This window comes from Sturnus vulgaris, chromosome 1 (genome assembly GCF_052056855.1).
Source record: "Sturnus vulgaris isolate bStuVul1 chromosome 1, bStuVul1.hap1, whole genome shotgun sequence".
In the NCBI taxonomy this organism is placed as follows: Eukaryota; Metazoa; Chordata; class Aves; order Passeriformes; family Sturnidae; genus Sturnus; species Sturnus vulgaris.
In genome coordinates this window covers 50666318-50685660 of record NC_142243.1, presented here as the reverse complement: position 1 = coordinate 50685660, position 19343 = coordinate 50666318, and the positions used below count along the sequence as shown (strand labels likewise).

At 39.1% G+C, this 19343-nt stretch overlaps 2 protein-coding genes across 22 annotated transcripts in view; one reads left to right on the top strand and one right to left on the bottom strand.

The window, feature by feature from the left end:
- STAC (SH3 and cysteine rich domain) overlaps positions 1 to 19343 on the bottom strand; it is a 79351-nt gene that overhangs the window by 10435 nt on the left and 49573 nt on the right. For 6 of the 7 annotated variants that reach the window (XM_088167134.1, XM_088167124.1, XM_014891669.2 and 3 more), the window contains 6 exons: positions 18516 to 18631; positions 14148 to 14229; positions 9928 to 9992; positions 8968 to 9056; positions 5278 to 5329; positions 5018 to 5155 (listed from right to left, as the gene is read on the bottom strand). In XM_088167134.1, the coding sequence (XP_088023260.1) occupies positions 5018 to 5155; positions 5278 to 5329; positions 8968 to 9056; positions 9928 to 9992; positions 14148 to 14229; positions 18516 to 18631 (542 nt within the window). Of the gene's footprint in view, positions 1 to 4191; positions 4332 to 5017; positions 5156 to 5277; positions 5330 to 8967; positions 9057 to 9927; positions 9993 to 14147; positions 14230 to 18515; positions 18632 to 19343 lie in introns of all 7 variants that reach the window. The other variant, XM_014891670.2, reaches the window with a different exon arrangement.
- LOC148225207 (uncharacterized) overlaps positions 1 to 19343 on the top strand; it is a 109028-nt gene that overhangs the window by 69285 nt on the left and 20400 nt on the right. The gene's annotated exons all lie outside the window — the stretch shown is intronic.

Genomic DNA, 19343 nt, shown 5'->3' with positions numbered 1-19343 from the left:
AACCCCAAACAAATGTTCAGATTGTGACTGCTGTCTGAAGTTATCAAAAGATGCCCTGAGAATTTTTTATCTGTCAGTCAGCTCTGAACAGGTAGGGGAGATGAGCAATTAGGAAATAGTCCTTTGACCTGCATGGTCATTCCTGTTCTTCTACATCCTGTGCTTTCAATTTGGGCTAAAATGGCCAGTTCTCTTTGGGAATAATTTTGAACTTGCTGTAACTTTTTGCAGCTGTCTTCTTTCTTCCACATAATTAACCCATCTGACAGCCACAGACTGGTTCTGATGAAATAGGAATTTGGTTATGAGGGCAGTACAGTTTCAAGAGCTGTCTTGCAGACTGCAGACAGTGCTAGGTCAAGAGATCTGTAAGTTCATGTCTTCTGTTTGCAAGAATGACAGCACAGGGACACTGTGAGCTCCTACATCTGTTGCTGCCAGTGCACCAAGGTCCTAGCTTACGTGAGCCTTGTAGATAGAAATGCTAAGCAGTTCAGTTTCCACACCCATACAGTTGTAGTGCAAATGATAATGAAGGGTTTTATAGCAGCTGTTTCACTAACTTTTGGACCTAGAACACTGTCTTGTTATACCTATATCACTTATTTAGGGTTTTAAAGAAGACCTGGACCAGACTGGATGCATAATGATCTGTGCCCTTGTTTTGGACTCTTGCAAATCTTTTATGTCACTCCGCATCCCTGAATGAATGGGGGACACCCATCCCTTCTCAGCAAGACTGATGTCAAAGAAAATCAGAGAGAGCTGGAAAACAACCCTTTTTCCTTTCAGCCTAGCTGTGAAGTGCAGCACTTAGAGCTCGGGAGGACATGAAGAACTGCAACATCACTTTCAGTGATGAGTTTGCCTTTTAAGTGATTTAATTTGAATGCATAAGTCACTGCAATGAAACTGATTTTCAAAGACAGCTGAGTCATGCTCTTAGAAGCTCAGCTTCTTTTACATCATCCCAGAAATATGGAGACATAAAGCAACTCCTAGGAAATGAGGTGAAAAGCCAGGTAGCAAAACAGCATCCAGGCTAATCAAAAGAGATGAGAGGGTTGATTTCCTGGGTCTGTAGATCTGTCCTCCAATCCTGCCTTATTAAGCCTAGCTTTGTGGATATGTGACATTTGTAAAACACCTATCAGAAAATGGGTCTGTTGCACTGACTTTTATGTAAACTCACAGAGCATTCTGGATGAGGCAAAGAGCTTCTGATTCCCAGTTTGTTACAAATGTCAAAGTTTGGAGTAATTTCTGTTGCCCAAGATCACTTGCACAATTTAAAATAAATTGTGTTATTTAATTACAAAAAAGCCCAGCTCTAAACGAATTTGTGTTAGTGTGACTCTAGATATCAGAGGCAGTCAGGCAAAGGTGTGAGTAGGATCTTTTTCAAAGTAAAAGCAGACATTCTAACAGCAGATTATTTTGACTTCTTTAAAAATAAGGATGATCAAATACCTTAAAGACATTTTAAGAGATGCTTTTCCAAGTATTGATATATTAGATATTGCATTTTTTTTCTTTTGTGAACAGAGGTTAAATCAGAGCCTGTTGTCACGCAAAGAAGTATTTGTATAATGTTTGATAATGAATTTGGGTAGTCTAGGGCAGAAGTTACAAGCTGGAGAAAATTTTACATATATACAAGTGATGATACAATCAATCAGAGTTGGAAATTATGCAGTTAATATTTTTTGTGAGAACAGCTTAAAAGTGTGGAAAGCCATTGAAATTGGTCAGGTCTGGTTTCCTTATTGATAATCTTGCTTTACTGATGTCAGGGGCTATGCCTGCCTACTTCCTACAGAACCCTGACTGAGCCCTGAGGTGCCCAGTCATTTTCTGAAGTGGTTTAAGACTCAAAAATCTGTCAGTCAACCCTAAACTCCAAGATACTGGCATCTCTGAAGCAGAACACTTTTTCTTCTCCAGCTTGGGTTTCATACTGCATAGCGAAATTTTCAAGGGATCCTTTGTGAAGACTAGCTTGTGCATACTGCTCAAGATGGGCGAACAAAATGTAGTTATTCTTCAGCCCTCTCCCTGAATATTGGCTTTGCCAGAAAGGTTTGCATGAAGCTGAAACTACAAATGTTCTTTCCAAGGCATGAAACTGCCAAATGATTCCAGAAAAAGTATCACTCACTGTGTCTCAAACTTTGAAAATATCTCTGCTTGCCTAAAATGGCTTTTCTTAGGGTAGTCACGTGGCTTTGTTGATGTGAATTTATTGCCTTTTGCCTTACAAGAGTAGACCCTCTACCCAGAAACATTCATATGGGACATGAGGGGACAGAGACCTGAAGGATAAACCATGAAAGATATCAAGCAATGTAAAGAAAATTCATATTGTCACTGGATAAGTTTTTCTGTTAGTATATCATCCTTGCTTTCATTGTCAGAATGGTTCGGTACTCATTAGACCACATGGAAAGTGACTCAGTGAAGTAACTTTGCCATACTATAGTCACAGGAATTTATTAGACCAGTTAATGAGTTTTTCTAGCTAAAGTAAGACTTGACAGGAATCAGTAGTTCAGCAAACCCCTGTTTGCTAATCTGGAAGTTAGTGCTTTTCACATAGTACATGTATTGCAGTCACAGCACTCTGAACACTGTGCCCAGAGACAGGTAACATGGCTGATGACATCCCACAGAAATTCCCAACAGAACAAAAGACAAGCAAAAAAAAATCTGCCAAAGCTTTCCCACAAGTCCAATTCAAATGACTTGTTTTTTTTATGCCTTTTCCTATTGCACCTCTCTTTCTGCTTTACACGGAAAACAATGGAGAAATAAAGGACAGAAAATAATAGATATAGCTGAAGAAATAAAAAAGGAAATTTGACTTTGGAAATATCAAATAAAAATTTAAAGTAAAATATTCACAATAACAATTAAAATGTTTTTTACAATAAGAGTTTTTCCACAGTGAAGGCAGAAGTTTTTGTTTAATTAAAAAAATACAAAAAATTTGGCCTGATATGGAGGGGCAGCAGAAGCAGGTAAGTGTCCATGGCCTCACTGTGGCCGTCCCACCTGGGAAGTACCCAAAATGGCCTTCAAGCTACATAAATGTCCCCCTTTTCCATTCTGTGTGAGAGTGGAATGGGATCTCTTTGCTATGCTCCTTTCCTCTCATGTCTGTGCATTCATGTGTTTGTGCAGTCTGATCTCCGTCCCCTGTTTCACAACAAATATTTCTTCCTCTGAAGCCTCTCCCATACGGAGTGAGCACCTGACAGCATTAATAATAACCCTCAGCATTTGTGTGGGCTTGAGATAGAGCTGAACAAGTTTTTTTAATAAAAGGAGGTAGTAGAGAGACAGGATAGATTCATCCCTTTCTTTACCTCCTGCCTTGCCAGAGATAATGAGGCACCCCGACTCTGAGCCCCTTTTGTGATGCTATTATGAAATAGGGACAATAGGAAGGTCCGTGTGTTCAGATGAAGCTGCCAGAGCTGCCCACTTGGAAACCGTGATTTTGTGAGGACTGAGGCAAACAACTGCGCTCTCACTGCTTGCAGCAGTAGCCACGCTGACAGAGATGATCTGGTACGCCCCCTAATGAGAAGTGATGCAGATCTTGACCATTCGCTCATGCTGGCATGCCATACTCCAACACTACCATTTCCTACCTTTGCCGTTGTGTATTGCTCATTTTAGAACATAAAGACTCCAAAAGCACTTGTTCTGCTCTGGTAATACTCTTCTTTTGTCTGTGTGCACAGACAGAAAAAATTAAGCGAGATGTTGGGTAATAAGTATGTAAAACTTTCTAGAAACTGCAAAGCTGCCCAATGTACTATGTGTACAGGGGCAGTTAAAATATATTCTGGTCACTGTATTTATGTGCCTTCCTTGAAAAACTGTGTGCGCCCAAGGATTGTTAGGACTTTCATGTTTTGCTATGCTACAAATCAGCAGCAGCCAAGCTGTAAGTTAATCTTATCTACCAGTGGAGTGAAGCATTAAAGAAGTTCTGTATGGAAAAATCTACAGCCCTGAAGTCCACACTGGTTCTGACTTCTTCTCTACTTCATTAAAATCAGTGGCTGCTCAGCCTGTAAGGTAAACCATTTCTGGTGATGTGACACAATTTCCACAGGAAAGGAAAGACCTAATGAAGTGGAAGAACACTGGGCTTTGCAAGGTACATTAAGAAATAAAATGTACCTTTTTATTGTATCCAGGTTTCAGAGAACTCAAGCTGTGCATCACCCTTAGCATGTCATCATCCTATTTAGATGAGCTGATGCCACCAACCTGTCCCTTAGTGCAAGTTTTGAGTCACGGCTTGTGCCTAGTGAACCCACCTGAAGGACACAAAGCAGAAGGAGCTGCTGAAAATACACCAGGGTGAATGGACCCTGCAAGTCCTCACAGTATGCCGTGTACTTAAGTTCACAGGTGCACTTATACCTTAAAATATATTACAGTCTATAGAGTGAGTATTTAAGTGGTGACACACACACAAAAAACCATTAAATACACCTTGCAATTGGCAAACAAGTGTTACATTTAGGATTTACAGCTTTGTGTGATGCTGTCTTAACTCTGTTCTTGTTGAAGCAAAGACGATGGGCTGTATTTAGATCTTTAGGTAAGTTAAGGTCTGGGAAGGCAGGCATTATCTTTTATTAGATTAGCTCTAATAGTGAGGAGAAAATCAGATCATTTCTCAGGCACACAAAGTCTACTGCTAAGATTCTGTGTTCATCCCTCTGAAGTCATTAAGAGTGAGAAATATGTTAAGTATATGTTAAGTACGAACGTCTGTGAGACTGAAAATTCAGGCTATGTTAGGCATCAAGTATCTGTTTGTACAAGGCAAACACTGCTCTTAGCTGGCTACCAGACACTGTTACCATATGAATAATAAATCTTGTAAAATTGCAGTGAAAAAAATTGCCTGCCCTCATCTTGCACAATTTTCCCTTCAGTCATTGGTAAGACTGCTGGATGCTTTAGTTCAGTGAAGATCCATCATAGAGGATCTTACCTGGTTCTCTTTCAGAGTTATCTGTCCCTGTTCCTTGCAGCCAATGAATGTCCTGATACACCTGTAAATCTTTTCATTTTGTTGCACTCTCTGAACAAAGTTAGCAGGAAAATATCCAGTTCTGTCATCAATTCTTCCCTATGAAGGAAACATATTGATAGTAGAAGATTGTTAACAGTAGCAGCCTTAATAGAGTTCAGTATTGAAAACAAGATATTTTTCGTTTCAGAAAGAAAATATATAAACTGACTAGCACATACTTTCCACCAGTCTTCATTAGAGTCTTCCAGAAGTGTGATCATATCCCCTGGCCTGTAATTAGAAGAGGAATAGTATGTAAGATGACTCTTAATTGTCATGTTGAATCAGCTTCCACAATTCCCTTCTAATAGGAAGGTGGTCCTTCTATGTTTATTTTGTCTGAGGACTCACTGAAGGTAGACTCAATAAGGTGGCAAGGTTTTCCTCAGTCACACTTGTTTATGTAGAAAGAGTGTCTCTGTATCTTGGGGCTAGATCTTTATTTGGAGACAACATCTGTGAACTGGAAGTTTTGTTTCCTGCTTATTAAGGAACTGTTTAAAATACAGGCCCTCTTTGTTAAGGGCATTATTGCTTTATTTTAAGACATTTCACACTGTTGGGACACACTACTTCATTATCTATATTTTCAAGCTGTGATTGCAGAAGGAAGGCAGCAGGAAAATAGTTCTATTTTATTGACAAAGGCAATTAGTCAGCAGGAATATAATTCTGCCCAAGAATGTCTTTTTTATTTGAATGGGACATATTTACCTATATAATGTGTGGTGCTGAGTTGTGATTGCTACGTATCAGCATCCAGTTGACTAGTTCCAAAGCACAGCTTGGAGAATAATTGGGCTGGAAACAGTAATAGCAAAATTTTCTAAGCTGATTTTGTGCAGGTAGCTAAACGGTTATTTGACCTTCCCCCCCTCCTTGGTGACACTTCATCAACATTCCTATGTAATTATAATAGTGGTATGTTGTTCTTAATAAAATTAATTGTTGACCCCTAATTATTAATCTTTCCCCATTAGGCTCACTGTATTGCTGAGGTATTAGCACAAGAGCCTGCAAACACACCTGGAGCATCTGTTTTGTTATGTTATGGAAAACAGGTCCAATTTAGCAAGCTCTTTCAGAGTATGCATAGAAAATGTGGATATGTCCAGGATGCAGCTGGAGGTGTTGTCAGTGGTGGGCCTCTTTGGTCCACTTTCCAAGTGGTTATCATTGCTGCTGACAACTGGAGAAACAGGCATTTAGTCTTCTAACACTGCGCAATCTGAAACAAGATTTTCGTCAAGCCCTCCTCAAGAAACTATTTCAATGTATTTGGAATAATTAAATGTTGCTGAGGTGAGGAATGAAGCTGGAGAAAATTAACAACTTGGTATCCCAGTGGTGAAAGATTTTTTTTCAATGGGAAAGAATATCTGAGACCTTTTCTACAGTTAATATTTAATATTAAACGCTCAAAGAGGTTTTAAGGGAACCCATAACTTCAAAGTGAATAAACTGGGCAAACAGCATTGAGCCCCTTACACTGAAAGGTAAAAAACTTTAAATAAGAAGGATTTAGAAAGCCTTGTCCACACAGTACTCTTCAGCCTGCTTGTTAGAAAAATAACCCAGAAAATATAAATTTAGTTGGCTGTCAGAGAAAGATGGCAACTGAACCTAAAGTCTCTCTCTGTCACTTGTCTGAGCACAGAGAATTTTAGGTTGAAGGCCTGCTGATTTTGTTGGTTTTTTTTTCCTAGAAGAGAGCTAATATAGGTGTCTTTAACCTCCAGAAAGGATTCAAAATAGAAATCCTATCTGGACCTGTATTTCTTGCAGCCTAGATTTAGGCTGCTAATCCTTGATAAGGGGTAACCCACTTGGTTCTTACTACTGGTTGAAATCAGTCAGGTCTTACATTTTTCTTCTGTAAATCACAACCCTGGATAAGTTGTCTGCTCTATCTCAGTGATCTAGATTTCAGGAGGTGGCAAGATAGGCACTCATGTAGGTCCCTTCTAACTATTCTATTCTATTCTATTCTATTCTATTCTATTCTATTCTATTCTATTCTATTCTATTCTATTCTATTCTATTCTATTCTATTCTATTCCATTCCATTCCATTCCATTCCATTCCATTCCATTCCATTCTCTGCAGCATCTGAAACATGGGGTTGCTTGCCTTCAGGATTCTCTCCTGTAATATAAGGCCATCTCTTAGAATAAATGTATTACTGCAATGTCCTATTTTATTTATCCCAGAGCACTGGAAAATCTGACTGATTGCTCCTGTTGTTAGGGAAGAAATTCAGGGTGTGGTAAATTATAATTTCAGCTGAAATCAGGGCTGCACATCTTCACTGCAGTAATCTGCCACTCACTGTATCCTCTCAGAGATGAGCTGGGAACTGCGGAAATCTGTCCTAACACTTCCTCTCAGCTCAGGTCCTTCCTCTGCTATTTGCCTTTGTTATGATGGAGCTGATCAGTGCCTGGCTGGTTCCCATCTTGGATTCCCAGGACAGTGCTTGTCAGTCTTGACAACATTGCTCTGCTGAACCCACCTCCAATACCTCAGCTATGCTAGATGGGAATTCATGCAACTGAGTTGGATCCTGCCTGGCTCTACAGTAACAAAACAACATTACCAGCTATTGGGCATCCCTTATGGACCAATGTTAACACGTATATTAATGAATTTCTGACCAATGAACAAACAGCTCTGCTGTGGTTGAGTACCACTAGTCTAAAACCTAGTATTCCTGTTTCCTGCAAAGAGCCTGATCTCCCCTGAAAGAGTATGTTTCAGACCACAGGCTGCTTTTCCCCCTAAAATGTGGAACAGGAGGATTTTGAAGGTTGATGTGTTTTCTGGATTTCTGTGTCTGGATGAGGATGGTAGTCTAGTGCAGGCTTGTCTGAGAGATGTTCTATGTCATGGAAGAAATGAACAAGATGGAATACACTCCTAAAGAGCAGGATGCAAAGTGGAATCTTTCAAGCAGAATAGCTGGCAACTTCTAGTAAAGGTTCCCATATACTGTGGTTATTTCCTGAAGAGCTCACATTCCTAAAATAATGATCAGGAAATGTCAGTAAAGCAGAATGATAGGAAAACTTGTAATTTCTGTGTTACTTCCCATCCTTTAGCTCCAGAGCAGTAAGAAGGCACAGCTGGGAGCAGGAAAAAGGTTTTCAGTGTTGGACATACTGAGGAGAGGGGGATTTCTCTGTCAAATTCCCTAAATTCTGTGGCACATGGGTGATTGTTTTGATATAGGTATGCCTTTGAAGACAGGTGACATGTTTCACAGTAAGCACTCTAGTAAGACCATGCAAAATGTGAGCAGCATGAACAAAATAATTTCTGTGAAACAAAAGCTGTCCTTTTCCTTTAATGGGCTTGGATTAGACCTTGTAATGCAAGCAACTGATGCAGAACTGAGGAAGTAAGTGCTAAAAATAGCAATTAACAAGGTTATTTGGATAAGTTCTCATGTGAAAACACTGCCATCCAGTAGCTAGACACCATTCTCTTTTTTCAGACACAACTGAATTAAGAGGGCGGATCAAACAGGACTGTAGAATTTGTAGCATTAGTATGAGAGCTGGTGGATAATTCCTAGCTGCAAACTTCTGGTTGAAAAACAAAGGAACTGAGAACATTTTACAGCTGAAAGCCACCCCGCCACTAAAGTGATGTAAGTGTTTTTGAAACTTTTAATCTACTGTATGCTTGCCAAAAAAATTGGTCATCTGTTCTCTTTAATTGTGAGAACATCTTTGTATCTAGATGGTTACCTCTATAAAAATGTGTACTAAAAATGTCAGAAGAAACCCTCCCTTCCCCAAAGTCATACATAACCAAAAGACCATCAGTGCAAATGTGTCAAATCGACTAACAAATATTTTGAAGTTTACCTCATCTCCAAGTCTTCATTTTCTTGTGGTACAAATTTGTACAAGGCAACATAGGTGTTCACATGTAACATGCTTTTATAAAATGGTCCCTTTAAGAAAAAAGAGAAAGACAAAATTTAAGTATCTGCTCCATAAAGTAATTTGGTTCACTCTGTTAGAGACAGAGGAACCAGAACCTGATCTTACAATAAATTAGCCAGAATCATCTCTCATTAAGGCAGTAACTATCTTAATTTAGAAAGAAGAGTATTTGAACTCCAAGATCAAATTCTAGGCTTCCAAAGAACACAAGCAGAAATTTGCACTGGCTGGTCTTTAGGACAAGATCTTAAAAATGAGTGTGCCTTTTTTCTCTCTTTAGTATGTATGACAGCTCTTATGAGCTGAGTAGTGTATTACTGGCATTATATAAGGTGTCTAGTCTACAGTCCTCATTATGGATGGAACTAGAATTGTACAGTGCACAGGTCCAAATTTAGACCAGGAAAATCACTTTCTTAAAGTGATTTTAATGTGTGAAAGCTTTTTGTGCTGGGTTTTCAACAGAGAAGACTGGCTACTCTCTCTTCTTATTTTTTCTACTGCTAATCGGGGTGGGGGAGGGAGGGAAGAAAAAGCAGCTAAAACAAACACTAAGTAACTTTCAAAATAAAATCTGTGATTTTTACATTTACATTGACAATTCTGTTGTAATTGCATGACCTGCACACTGGATCTTTTGTACTCCCAAATCAATTTGCAATAAGCAGAGAAACATAGAGTGATGACAAAGGATAAACTAAAAAGCTATCCAGTAATGTATATTGCTTTAGTCATGGCCAACGTCCCAGAAATGGTGTAAGAACACGATAGATATCTGCGACCCATCAGAGCTACTCAAGGTCCTTAGACAGCTATAAAAACTAGAGTTTTACATGACTTCCCATTACCATTGCATCATCACAAAATTTATGCTCATACCAGGGAATGTATACTTTTTGGTTCTTCTCCAAAGTGTTCTGTGCAATTTTCAGAGTATGTAAACACTGAAATAAAGAAAACATATGACATTTTAGGAGCAGCTTCAGACTCTTCATCTTAACAGGATCACCGGGATTTTGTTGATCTCTTCCCTTTCTCCCTTATTTTCTTTGATTCCTTGTGGTCTCCTCTGAACCCTTCTACACTCCCAAAAAAACCACAGATGCTGTTGGCATGTGACACAATCTGTCCTCCAGAATTTACAAGTGTAACAAATGAATCATTTTGATCAGATGAAGTACAGACAAGTATAGGACTACGAACAGAACCTAGGTATTGTAAGTGCATTACTATTTAAAGTCCAGCAGACTTTTTCTCACATTGAGTACTGTATTTTCATGTTTAGGATAAGCAGTATTTCCATTTTAAAGCACCTGGAAGAGCAGATGATCATAAATGAGCAATACTGGGAAAGTTTGCATGCAAAACCCCTTCCTTCCCTTCTTTGATGTCTAAGTGTTTGATAGCCTTCTTTGGTCCCTCTCTCCTCTAGTCCATGTCTAGGGTGCACTGGATACACTACTCTCTCTGAATTTAAAGGAGGTACCTGAATTGCTTTCAAATCAGGGTGGGTAAACTCAGACACAGGCCTGTAGATGTAAACATTTGCTTTTAAGTTATTAAATCGAAACTCATAGAATAAGACAACAGTCACAGCACCTGACATACCTAACAAGTAATCAGTTACCCTTTATCATAATTGATTCATGAGCTGACTGATACTTGTCCTCAGTTATCTCCCTAGAAAAAATGCAGTGGCTTAATCATTTGGACTGAATTTGCCCTTCAAATTTTAAGAATTGCCCCTTAAGAATTAAGTGTTTGCTTCTGGATAAACTCTGAATATTTTTTTTTTAAATAGCTGGAGTCTCTGAGCAGCTACAACCATCAGTGTCTTCTCCTACCATTTACTTCTGTAGGAGTTTTGAGCAGAAGCTCGGCTTTGTAGTGTTTAACCATTTGGAAATCTCCAAAGTGGTAGTATCAGGTGACTTGGGGAGTTTTTCTTTTTGTTTCTCAGTCATACAGTTGCATGCATTTAGGGGGAAAAAGGTCCAGGGAACACCACACCACTGAATTTTTCTCCTCTGTTCTTTCACCTGCTCATCCTTTCTTTCATTAACATATATTTCTGGGACTAATCTACATGGTAGTTGACAACCTAACAGAGTGTGTGGAGAAGCTTCATGAGGGAAATAGTAAGATTCTTTGATATTAGAGAGCTGTACTTAGATATTGAAAAACATGACAGTGTTCTTGTAACAGACAAAAGACAAAACGGCAGCCACAACATGCATGAGAAAGATTTTGTACAAAGTGACAGGCATTCATGAACACATACCTCTGACAAAATGTAAGGCAATGTTGTAGTCATAAAGTTCAATCTGTCAATGTGAAGGGAGCATGTGAGCTGATACCTGCTACACTTATTGTGAAAATGCCCCTAATTGTGTCTGAGTGTCCTGACTGCAGTGGACCTGGGCCTCAATATGCTCCTCACCAAGTCCTGTTGCAAAGGGACTCTGACCCTGCAGACTATCAGAAGGAAAATCTTAGAAATAAACCTGATTTCCTGTACCATCAATATAGGGGTACATATATGTCTGGCATCTGTATGAAGGGGTTTAAAATGTGCTATTACAGTTTGGCAGTGTTTACTCAAATCACTATGCTTTGTTTTCCATGTTCAGAGGAACAGGAGTTAGGACGAAAATTAAAGATTTTCTGGTGAATACTGAGTTGGGTAACCAGGAGCCTTTTGGACTTGCAAAAAGTCATTCACCAGATGAAGTAAAAGTATTTAAACATCATGTCTGGAGTAATTCTGTTTGGTGACAGAAAATAAGACAAGTTAATAATGTAAAGCCTCATGAACTGTGGAGCTGACCTACTACATGGGGAGGAAGATGAACTGTATCCTTGTGTTGGCTGAGAAGTGCTCACTAAAATTGGGTTTGCAGGGAGGACATCCCATATTAGATTCAAGGGGAAAGTGCTCAAAACTCTGTTGATAGCAGACTTATAAATGTCACCTAAAGTACATTTTTGCTTTTGGGACTTCCTTTACAGAGAGCAGTTTACAGTAGTAAAAGAGTATAACTGGCTTAGATGAGGTTGAAGGTCTGGAAATTAGGTAAGACATCTCACAGTTGTAAACTGGGAAGCTTTGCTTCATAGGACTTATGCCAGGGCCTGAATGAAAGAATCTCCCCTTGAAGTTGTTGTCATAGGAGTTCTACAGGGAAAATTACAGGGCCACACGTGCTGGATCTTTTTACCCTTCTGGAAGCTGTCTTTTCTGCAGTTTCCCGTTATCAAAGAGCATCGTGTACATTTTCCTAAATACTTATTTGCAGAACAGAATTTTAATAGGAAAACAAACAAACAACACAAACTCAACCAGAACGGACCTGAGTCATCCAGGCATTAATGGGAAACTTTCTGATAAAGAGCCAGTGGACAACTGAGGGAAAAGGTGTCATGAGTCACTTCCTAAAAATAATTGGAATATACTTAAATTTTTAATCTATGTTTAGTTTGTGGTCTCTGGATGCTAATAGGAAGCACTTGAATCTGAAAGCCATAGAAGTATGTTCATATCTCCACACAACAGAAATCCATCTATTTTCATATTTGTTTGCCCTAGCAGTAGCAGAGAAAAAAAAGAAGGGGTTTTACACTCTGAAAAGGATTTTACCATTTCCATAGCTTGTGCAAACAGTGCAGTCAGTTTTGTTAAAAATCTACCAAGAGGAAATTTTTGGAGAGACTGATGCATAATTTATACTCTGAGCCTCTAAAGGATGGATTGTAAAAAAGCCAGTACTGAGCTGATCAAAGGAATCATTAATGTGCCATGGAAGTTATTTAGAGGTTTGACACATGCTGAGTATTTAAACTAATCTCTTTAAATAAGTTCATTGAATGCTTTTCTGTGCATTCAGTGAATACAGATCTCAGAGAAAAAACGTTTCTTTGGGTTTCAGAAATGAAACTGTTGACTTGCAAATAAATAAAAAGTTATCTGAAAATTCAAAAAGGGTCTATTTAATCTCAGGTGGGCAGGATTAAACATTGTGGTGCAGGATGAATTCTCTATCTTTAACCAGGTCAGGTCAACTTTCACTTGCAAGACAGAAAAATTAACAACATTTTCAAGAGAATTCAGATAATATGGATGAGATGTTCACAAAATGAGAGAAAGGAAATGATTGAACACAGCAAGGAGAGATGATAGGACCAAGAGGGGAGGAAAGGAATAAGGAGGTGGCATAATACAGAAACAGACAGCTGAAGCTGGCCTTTCACCTACATGAATTGGTAGCAGTATGTGAGGAGCACTGGGGGTACTATGAAGAAAAAAGTTATGCTCAGTGTGGTTGGTTTTTGTTCTGTACATCTTGTGAGATTCAGTAAAGCAGATTTTGGTTGCTATTAAAGAAGTTGCCCTGATGGTTTGGGCCTGAACTTATGCTAAGCAATAACTCTTTTTGTTTATGACTTCCACCACCATGACTGAATTAAAGAACAGGGTCACAAACACCAACTCTTAGTGGCAGAGATTTCATTACTAAACTCTTGATGCTATGCTGGTTTTCAAATCTCATCAAGCCAACGCTGTGAAAAAACATTACTTTCATACTGCAAATCAAATGAAGGAATTGGGCCATTAATATTACTTGGCACATACTACAATTGTACTGAGAAGCTGCAATTATAATCAAAATTCACTGTGCTGTGTATTTTACGGACACAAAGATATTTTACGATTCGTCTTCTGTCCCAAAGAGGTTATGATATACAAAATCATGTGAAAAAATCAAACATATGGAAAATAAAGGGTTTTTTTGGTTTCACTTAGCTATGTGGAAATGAAGCATGTTAAGTCTACAGTCATGATCATGAGGTAAAGATAGGACATAGGGAATGGACCTGAACCTTGTCTAGCTGCAGTTTTGGACACACCACATTAAGGAATGTGGTGGCTTCAATTTCATCTGAATGGCAAAAAACATTCCCTAAATTCTTGCACCAACACACCTCCTGCTTTGAAAACGAGAACACTGCTAAAACCTGGACATGCCATAACCCCTCATCTGAAACAAGCTGTCCATGGGCCTTTAAACCTTAAGGTGCTGTCCTGGCTGGAGGGCACTCACCACTGTTGCTGCGTTTTCTGCTTATGTCAAGGGTGCCCGCAGAACTATTGCCTTCCTCTGGAACTTCCACCAAGTCAGCTGTCTGCAGGAACAGAAACAGCAAATGAGACAGGATAAGCCAGAAAAAGGGACTGATGAAGTGAAATAAAACCACAGCAGGAGTCTTTGGGAAATGCAGTACTTGAGTGGTGTCACAGCAGAGCAGAATCAGCCTAATGGGATGAAAGGAAAAATTTGATCTGGTGATGTACAACACATACCTACTGCACAAGGAGTAGTGTAATCCCAGAAAAAAATTCCAGACCAAGTCTGGAGTCTGGAGCACAAAAGATTTCTGCAGTGTAAAATAAAGTCAAAGTTAAGGAACAAAGGATTATATGAAGCAATGTGCTTCGCTGTACAAAACAGAAAGGGTATGAGGGAATTTACAGCTTCTGCATGTATACTAAATAGCTATCATCCAGGGAGACTGAACATCAGTTGAAACTACATGGTTTTAATGTATCAGCCCTGAATACATTATTCAGTAAAATAACTGTAATATAAGGGTCATTTAAAATCTGCTAAAATGCTGTAAAAGAAAGAACTAGAGTGCAATGGAGTGGATGAAGTCAATCTTTAAATATCTGCCCTCATTTTCTTTTTAAACAGTCATTTCAGCCAGTATGGTTAGGGAAATTGAAACCTAACTGTTGCTTTTAGAATTACTATGATTCCTTCTTTGTATCATATTAATGTCAGTCATGATTAGGGAGCCAGTGTTCCAGGGTATAAGAAAATGTGGGATGACATAATCTCAAGTCTCAGAAGTATACTTTGAATACAGCACCAGATTCCTTGGGTGGATGGTCAGCTTCTCATTGTATAGCCCAACAGGAATGAGGAGCTGCTCCAAACAACTCTGTGTGAGTCTGACCTTAATAACACTTTAGTCGTTGAACTCTCTACATATTTGATAACCAGAAAAAACCCAAAGATTGAACATGAGTCAGATGCTTTCTCTAATCTGAATAAATGTAAATACTTACACTGTTCCTAAGTTATATTTGTTTCTAGCTCACAAATTTTAAGTCACAAGAAGGATTTAATGTTATTGTATGACATTTTACAATTATACTGTACACACAGCTTGCTCTATTGCTTTGCAGTCCTGTGCCTGAATCACAGGAACATTCCTGTTTTTGTTTAGGGAGCAGAACCTGAATTGCTTTATAGATTTTACATGCTAGTTTTTTTCCCTTTTACTAGTGTTGACAGCAAAACGTTTTTTAGGAAGTACTTTCACAATTTTATTTCTCCTATCTAGTACTTTCCTAGCTATTTCTCCATGAAGGAAACCAATGAACAAAGGGGTTGAAAGTAGATTTGTGTCACAGGTGTGGCTATCTTGTCTCCCTTGCTATTTTAAGAATATATAATTTGCTGCTCTGTTGCTTCTTATTTTTAGACTCCGCCTTTCACAGCAGGTCATGTTCGTCTTGCATCTTGCCCAAAGATGCTGAGGACAAGGATGCACTGCAATAGCAAAGTTTACACAGATCCAGTGTAGAGCATATCCATGGATTCCGGTTGCTGAGTCAAGAAGAGAAAGACTGGCTTTGTTGAAACACTAACTACCAGCTATTTTTCAGTTCATTGCTACAACATGTTCCTCAGTTTTCACAGACTAGCTCCATTATTGCTGATTAGCAATTAATGTTATTTTATTAAGTTTTAATGCATATGGGATGTGAAGTGACTGTCTCTTCAGTATATACCTCACCCAAAACCTTCTGAGGCAACCTCATTTACCTTTAATGATTTTTCACTGAATGACTACATGACAAATGGTCTAATAGAAATTATAGAGGTGCAAAGCTGATTTTGAGAGCAGCTGATCCACAAAAAAATAACACGAACTAGATTCACATTTACATCACCTCAAATGACTTTTTGTATAAATGTGGGTTACAGAAATAGTTTTGGAGCAAGTAGTAGGTAGTAAACCTGTAGCATATGGATACTTTCTTTTATGGGAAATGCAAAATCTGGGCAGAAAACTCAGTAAATACATCCACACAGCTCAGTCATGTTAAAAATACTTTGGCTAGTTTAGAGGAAGGTGGCTGTCTCTACTTTCTGCAGAGACATGAACTGCATGCAGCATGAAAGCTTCACGGCTGTAGGGGCAAGGTACAGCTCCTAGGCCTGTCACCTTTACTTTTAACCTTCAGCAGGAGCAGCTCTACTGTGCTGACTCCGAGCAAGGCCTTGGACAGCTTGCATATCACCTGCAAAGGGAAGTAGTATCCCAGGTGTCCCCATGTCCCTGGCATCCCTAGTTTGGTGACATGGCAGAACCTTGAAGCACATTCCATATCCCAGGGCTGGGACTCAGCACAACCATACAGCTGCATTGCTGCTTCTGCTGCAGAGGAGCAGAGCAGCTCAGAAGTGAGGATCACTGGAGAAAGGTCATAATCCCTCTGAGTTAGTCCCACTAACTACACGTGCTTCTAAGGGCTCTGTGCCACATCCCTGTTGCAATCACTGGTCAGGACCTACTCCCAGGCCACACATCAGTTTTTAAGGTCCCCGCTCCACCATTTCGTTCAGGGTTGTGTCGACCCTGTTTTTTATCCTTGTCTCAATCCATAAAAGCTGTGCTGGAAAAATTTATGGTTTCTTAGGTCTGCTTATTCAATTCTCTAATGTTTTCTATTTTCTGTATGCTGACATGTTACATTCCCTCTCAGCTTCAATACCCTGGAGAACTTCCTGTAATGAACTTGCGTTCCTAACTCTACACCTACACCTCCCTAGAGGAAGCTGACACAGCATTAGTGATTTCTATGCTTGAGTTTTCATTTATAATTCAACATAAACTTTATTGATTTAGAAAGCAATAATTACATTTGTAGAAATTTTGTTTCAAAGGATATTAAATAATTGAAAGAAAGAAATGTAATAATGTGACAGAAAGTAGAGTCACTTTGAGTTAAGAAAGAAAAAAGGGAGTAAGCAAATTCCTTTCTAAGGCACAAATGGGGGCGGATAGAAGACATGTCCCTTAATAAATCCCTTGCAGGCTTCACTTAGTTCTTGCTTAAATTAGTTTGTCCTCTTTCCCGTCTGACATGAATTGATGCCTGTTTAGAGTCCACCTATACCACCTGAGATTGCAAGTCAGCCGTGTGAGTGAGCATGTATTTAAATGCCAGGGAAATGTTGTACCAAACATATGCAGATATTAGCATGACTTAATATTAAGCATATAAGTATTTGCTTTGAGACCTGCAGACCAACTCTCATTATGTCTCTGTGCTCAGCGATTTGTCTTATGAGGTGTGTGCAGAAGAGATTGCCAGATAATGAGTCTGATTTTTAGAGATGACAATCAGCTTTAGCCTCCAGTGGATTCAGGTGTGAATTAAATTTTTTTTTTTTTGAGGAGGGAGGGGTGGAGTGGGGAGGATCTCTTGGGAATGGAAGAGAACCTCAAACATACGTGTAAGCGCCTGTTTATGAGAGGCTGAGAGGGTAGGAAATATTCTTTCAACACCATGAAGGAGCTCCTGATCTTGTGGATCCATCTACTAGGATAAATAACCACTTCTGTAAGGAAGAAACTGGCAATTGTTACTGTTGAAAAAGGTATAGATATAGCAAAGGCAGGGCCAAAGGAGCTATCACTTCCTTTGCTCTCTACCTCTTCTGCCATGGTCCTTAAGAAAATGACTTTCATGATTTGAGAGAGTGAATGAAAAATATTAGCATTAAGGCTAAAACTTCCCTGTCTGGATACAACAACCTAATCACACCTGTCTATATTGGAGTTTGGAAAGACAAGCCCAGTCTGTAATGTCTCCCTCACGATTCTGCACTAGACAGGGGTGGAGGTCCCAGTCCCTTGCTTTGTTGCAGAAGTAGTGTCTTAATTTTGTCTGGGCTTGTACTGGGGTCATATACTTTTCAATCAAGGTTCTGAAGACACCAACTCATCATTATCATTTGTATGAGGGGCAAATGGCCATCATCAACAACAGGGACTATACATCTACTACAGCCTGACAGTTCAGTATCTCTTTTACACTTCTATATAGATATGTAAAATAAAAAGATTAATACTTCCTTTCCCAATCTGATAAAAACAGTTTACTAATTTAATTAGCATTTCTCTCTTTTTCGTAAGAGTCATCTAAAAGATATATAAAACTTGAATTGGCAAAGATAACAAGTTTTCTGGTCTCAATATGGAAGCTAAGAGTAAGATTTTAGGTCTTTTTACAGTTTGAAATACAAGTTTTGTGAACTCTGACACAAGCTTATGTGAATGAATATCTGTTGCTCCTCCAGAAAGAAAACGGAAGAAAGATGTGGGAAACTTACAGAGTTTCTGTTGGGAGAGTCAGACCCACTTCCAGAACTTCCCTTTTTGGTTTTCTGTGCTAAAGAAGTCCCAAAGCGGAGAGTTTCATACACAGGGTCAACCTTATTTCCACAGGCTGCAACAGAAGGAGCAAAACATGCATCAAGCAATATCTTGAGGATTTTTCTGGTCATGCTCCTGCTTAACAGGATTAACACCTGCCTCCTCCAAGAGGTTGAGCTGTATGCTTAGAAACTATTTGAGGGACTCTCCTGATAAAAAGTGAGTGTTGAACTTAATGGAATTGCTATCAATTTTCTGCTGCTTCTCTAGTCCCATAAAGATCGTCCTCCTCTCATACTGGCTTTTCCATTCTTGGCCATTGCCTTGTCTCTTGTCACCTGCTATTCTCCTTCCCTAATCATCACTGATGCTACCTACATGGAGGTAAGGAAACACAAAGTACCAAGACGTTCTAATCCACGTTTGTCTTTATCAGTAACTTCTTGGATTGCTCTCAACAGTAGCTTTCCCTCACAGATAGCCACAAAAATCATCTCCCATGGAAGAGAAATGGATGTCTTCACTGGGAACAAGCAAATTCAGTTTAAACTCTCTTCTACATATTGCATTCTTGGAGCTCAACCTCCCTTGTGACACTAGGCTGCAGGCATGTGGAATAAGGCACATTTGTAGCACTATGTAGAAGGAGGGAAATTTTAGGCAAAGTACTGAGAAAATAGAACAGATTTCGGATTTTGATTACAGCAAAGCACACCTCATTTTTTAGCCAGAGTTTATTCAAAATGTTTCTATTACTTCTGATTAAAATGATGGGTGTTTTTTAG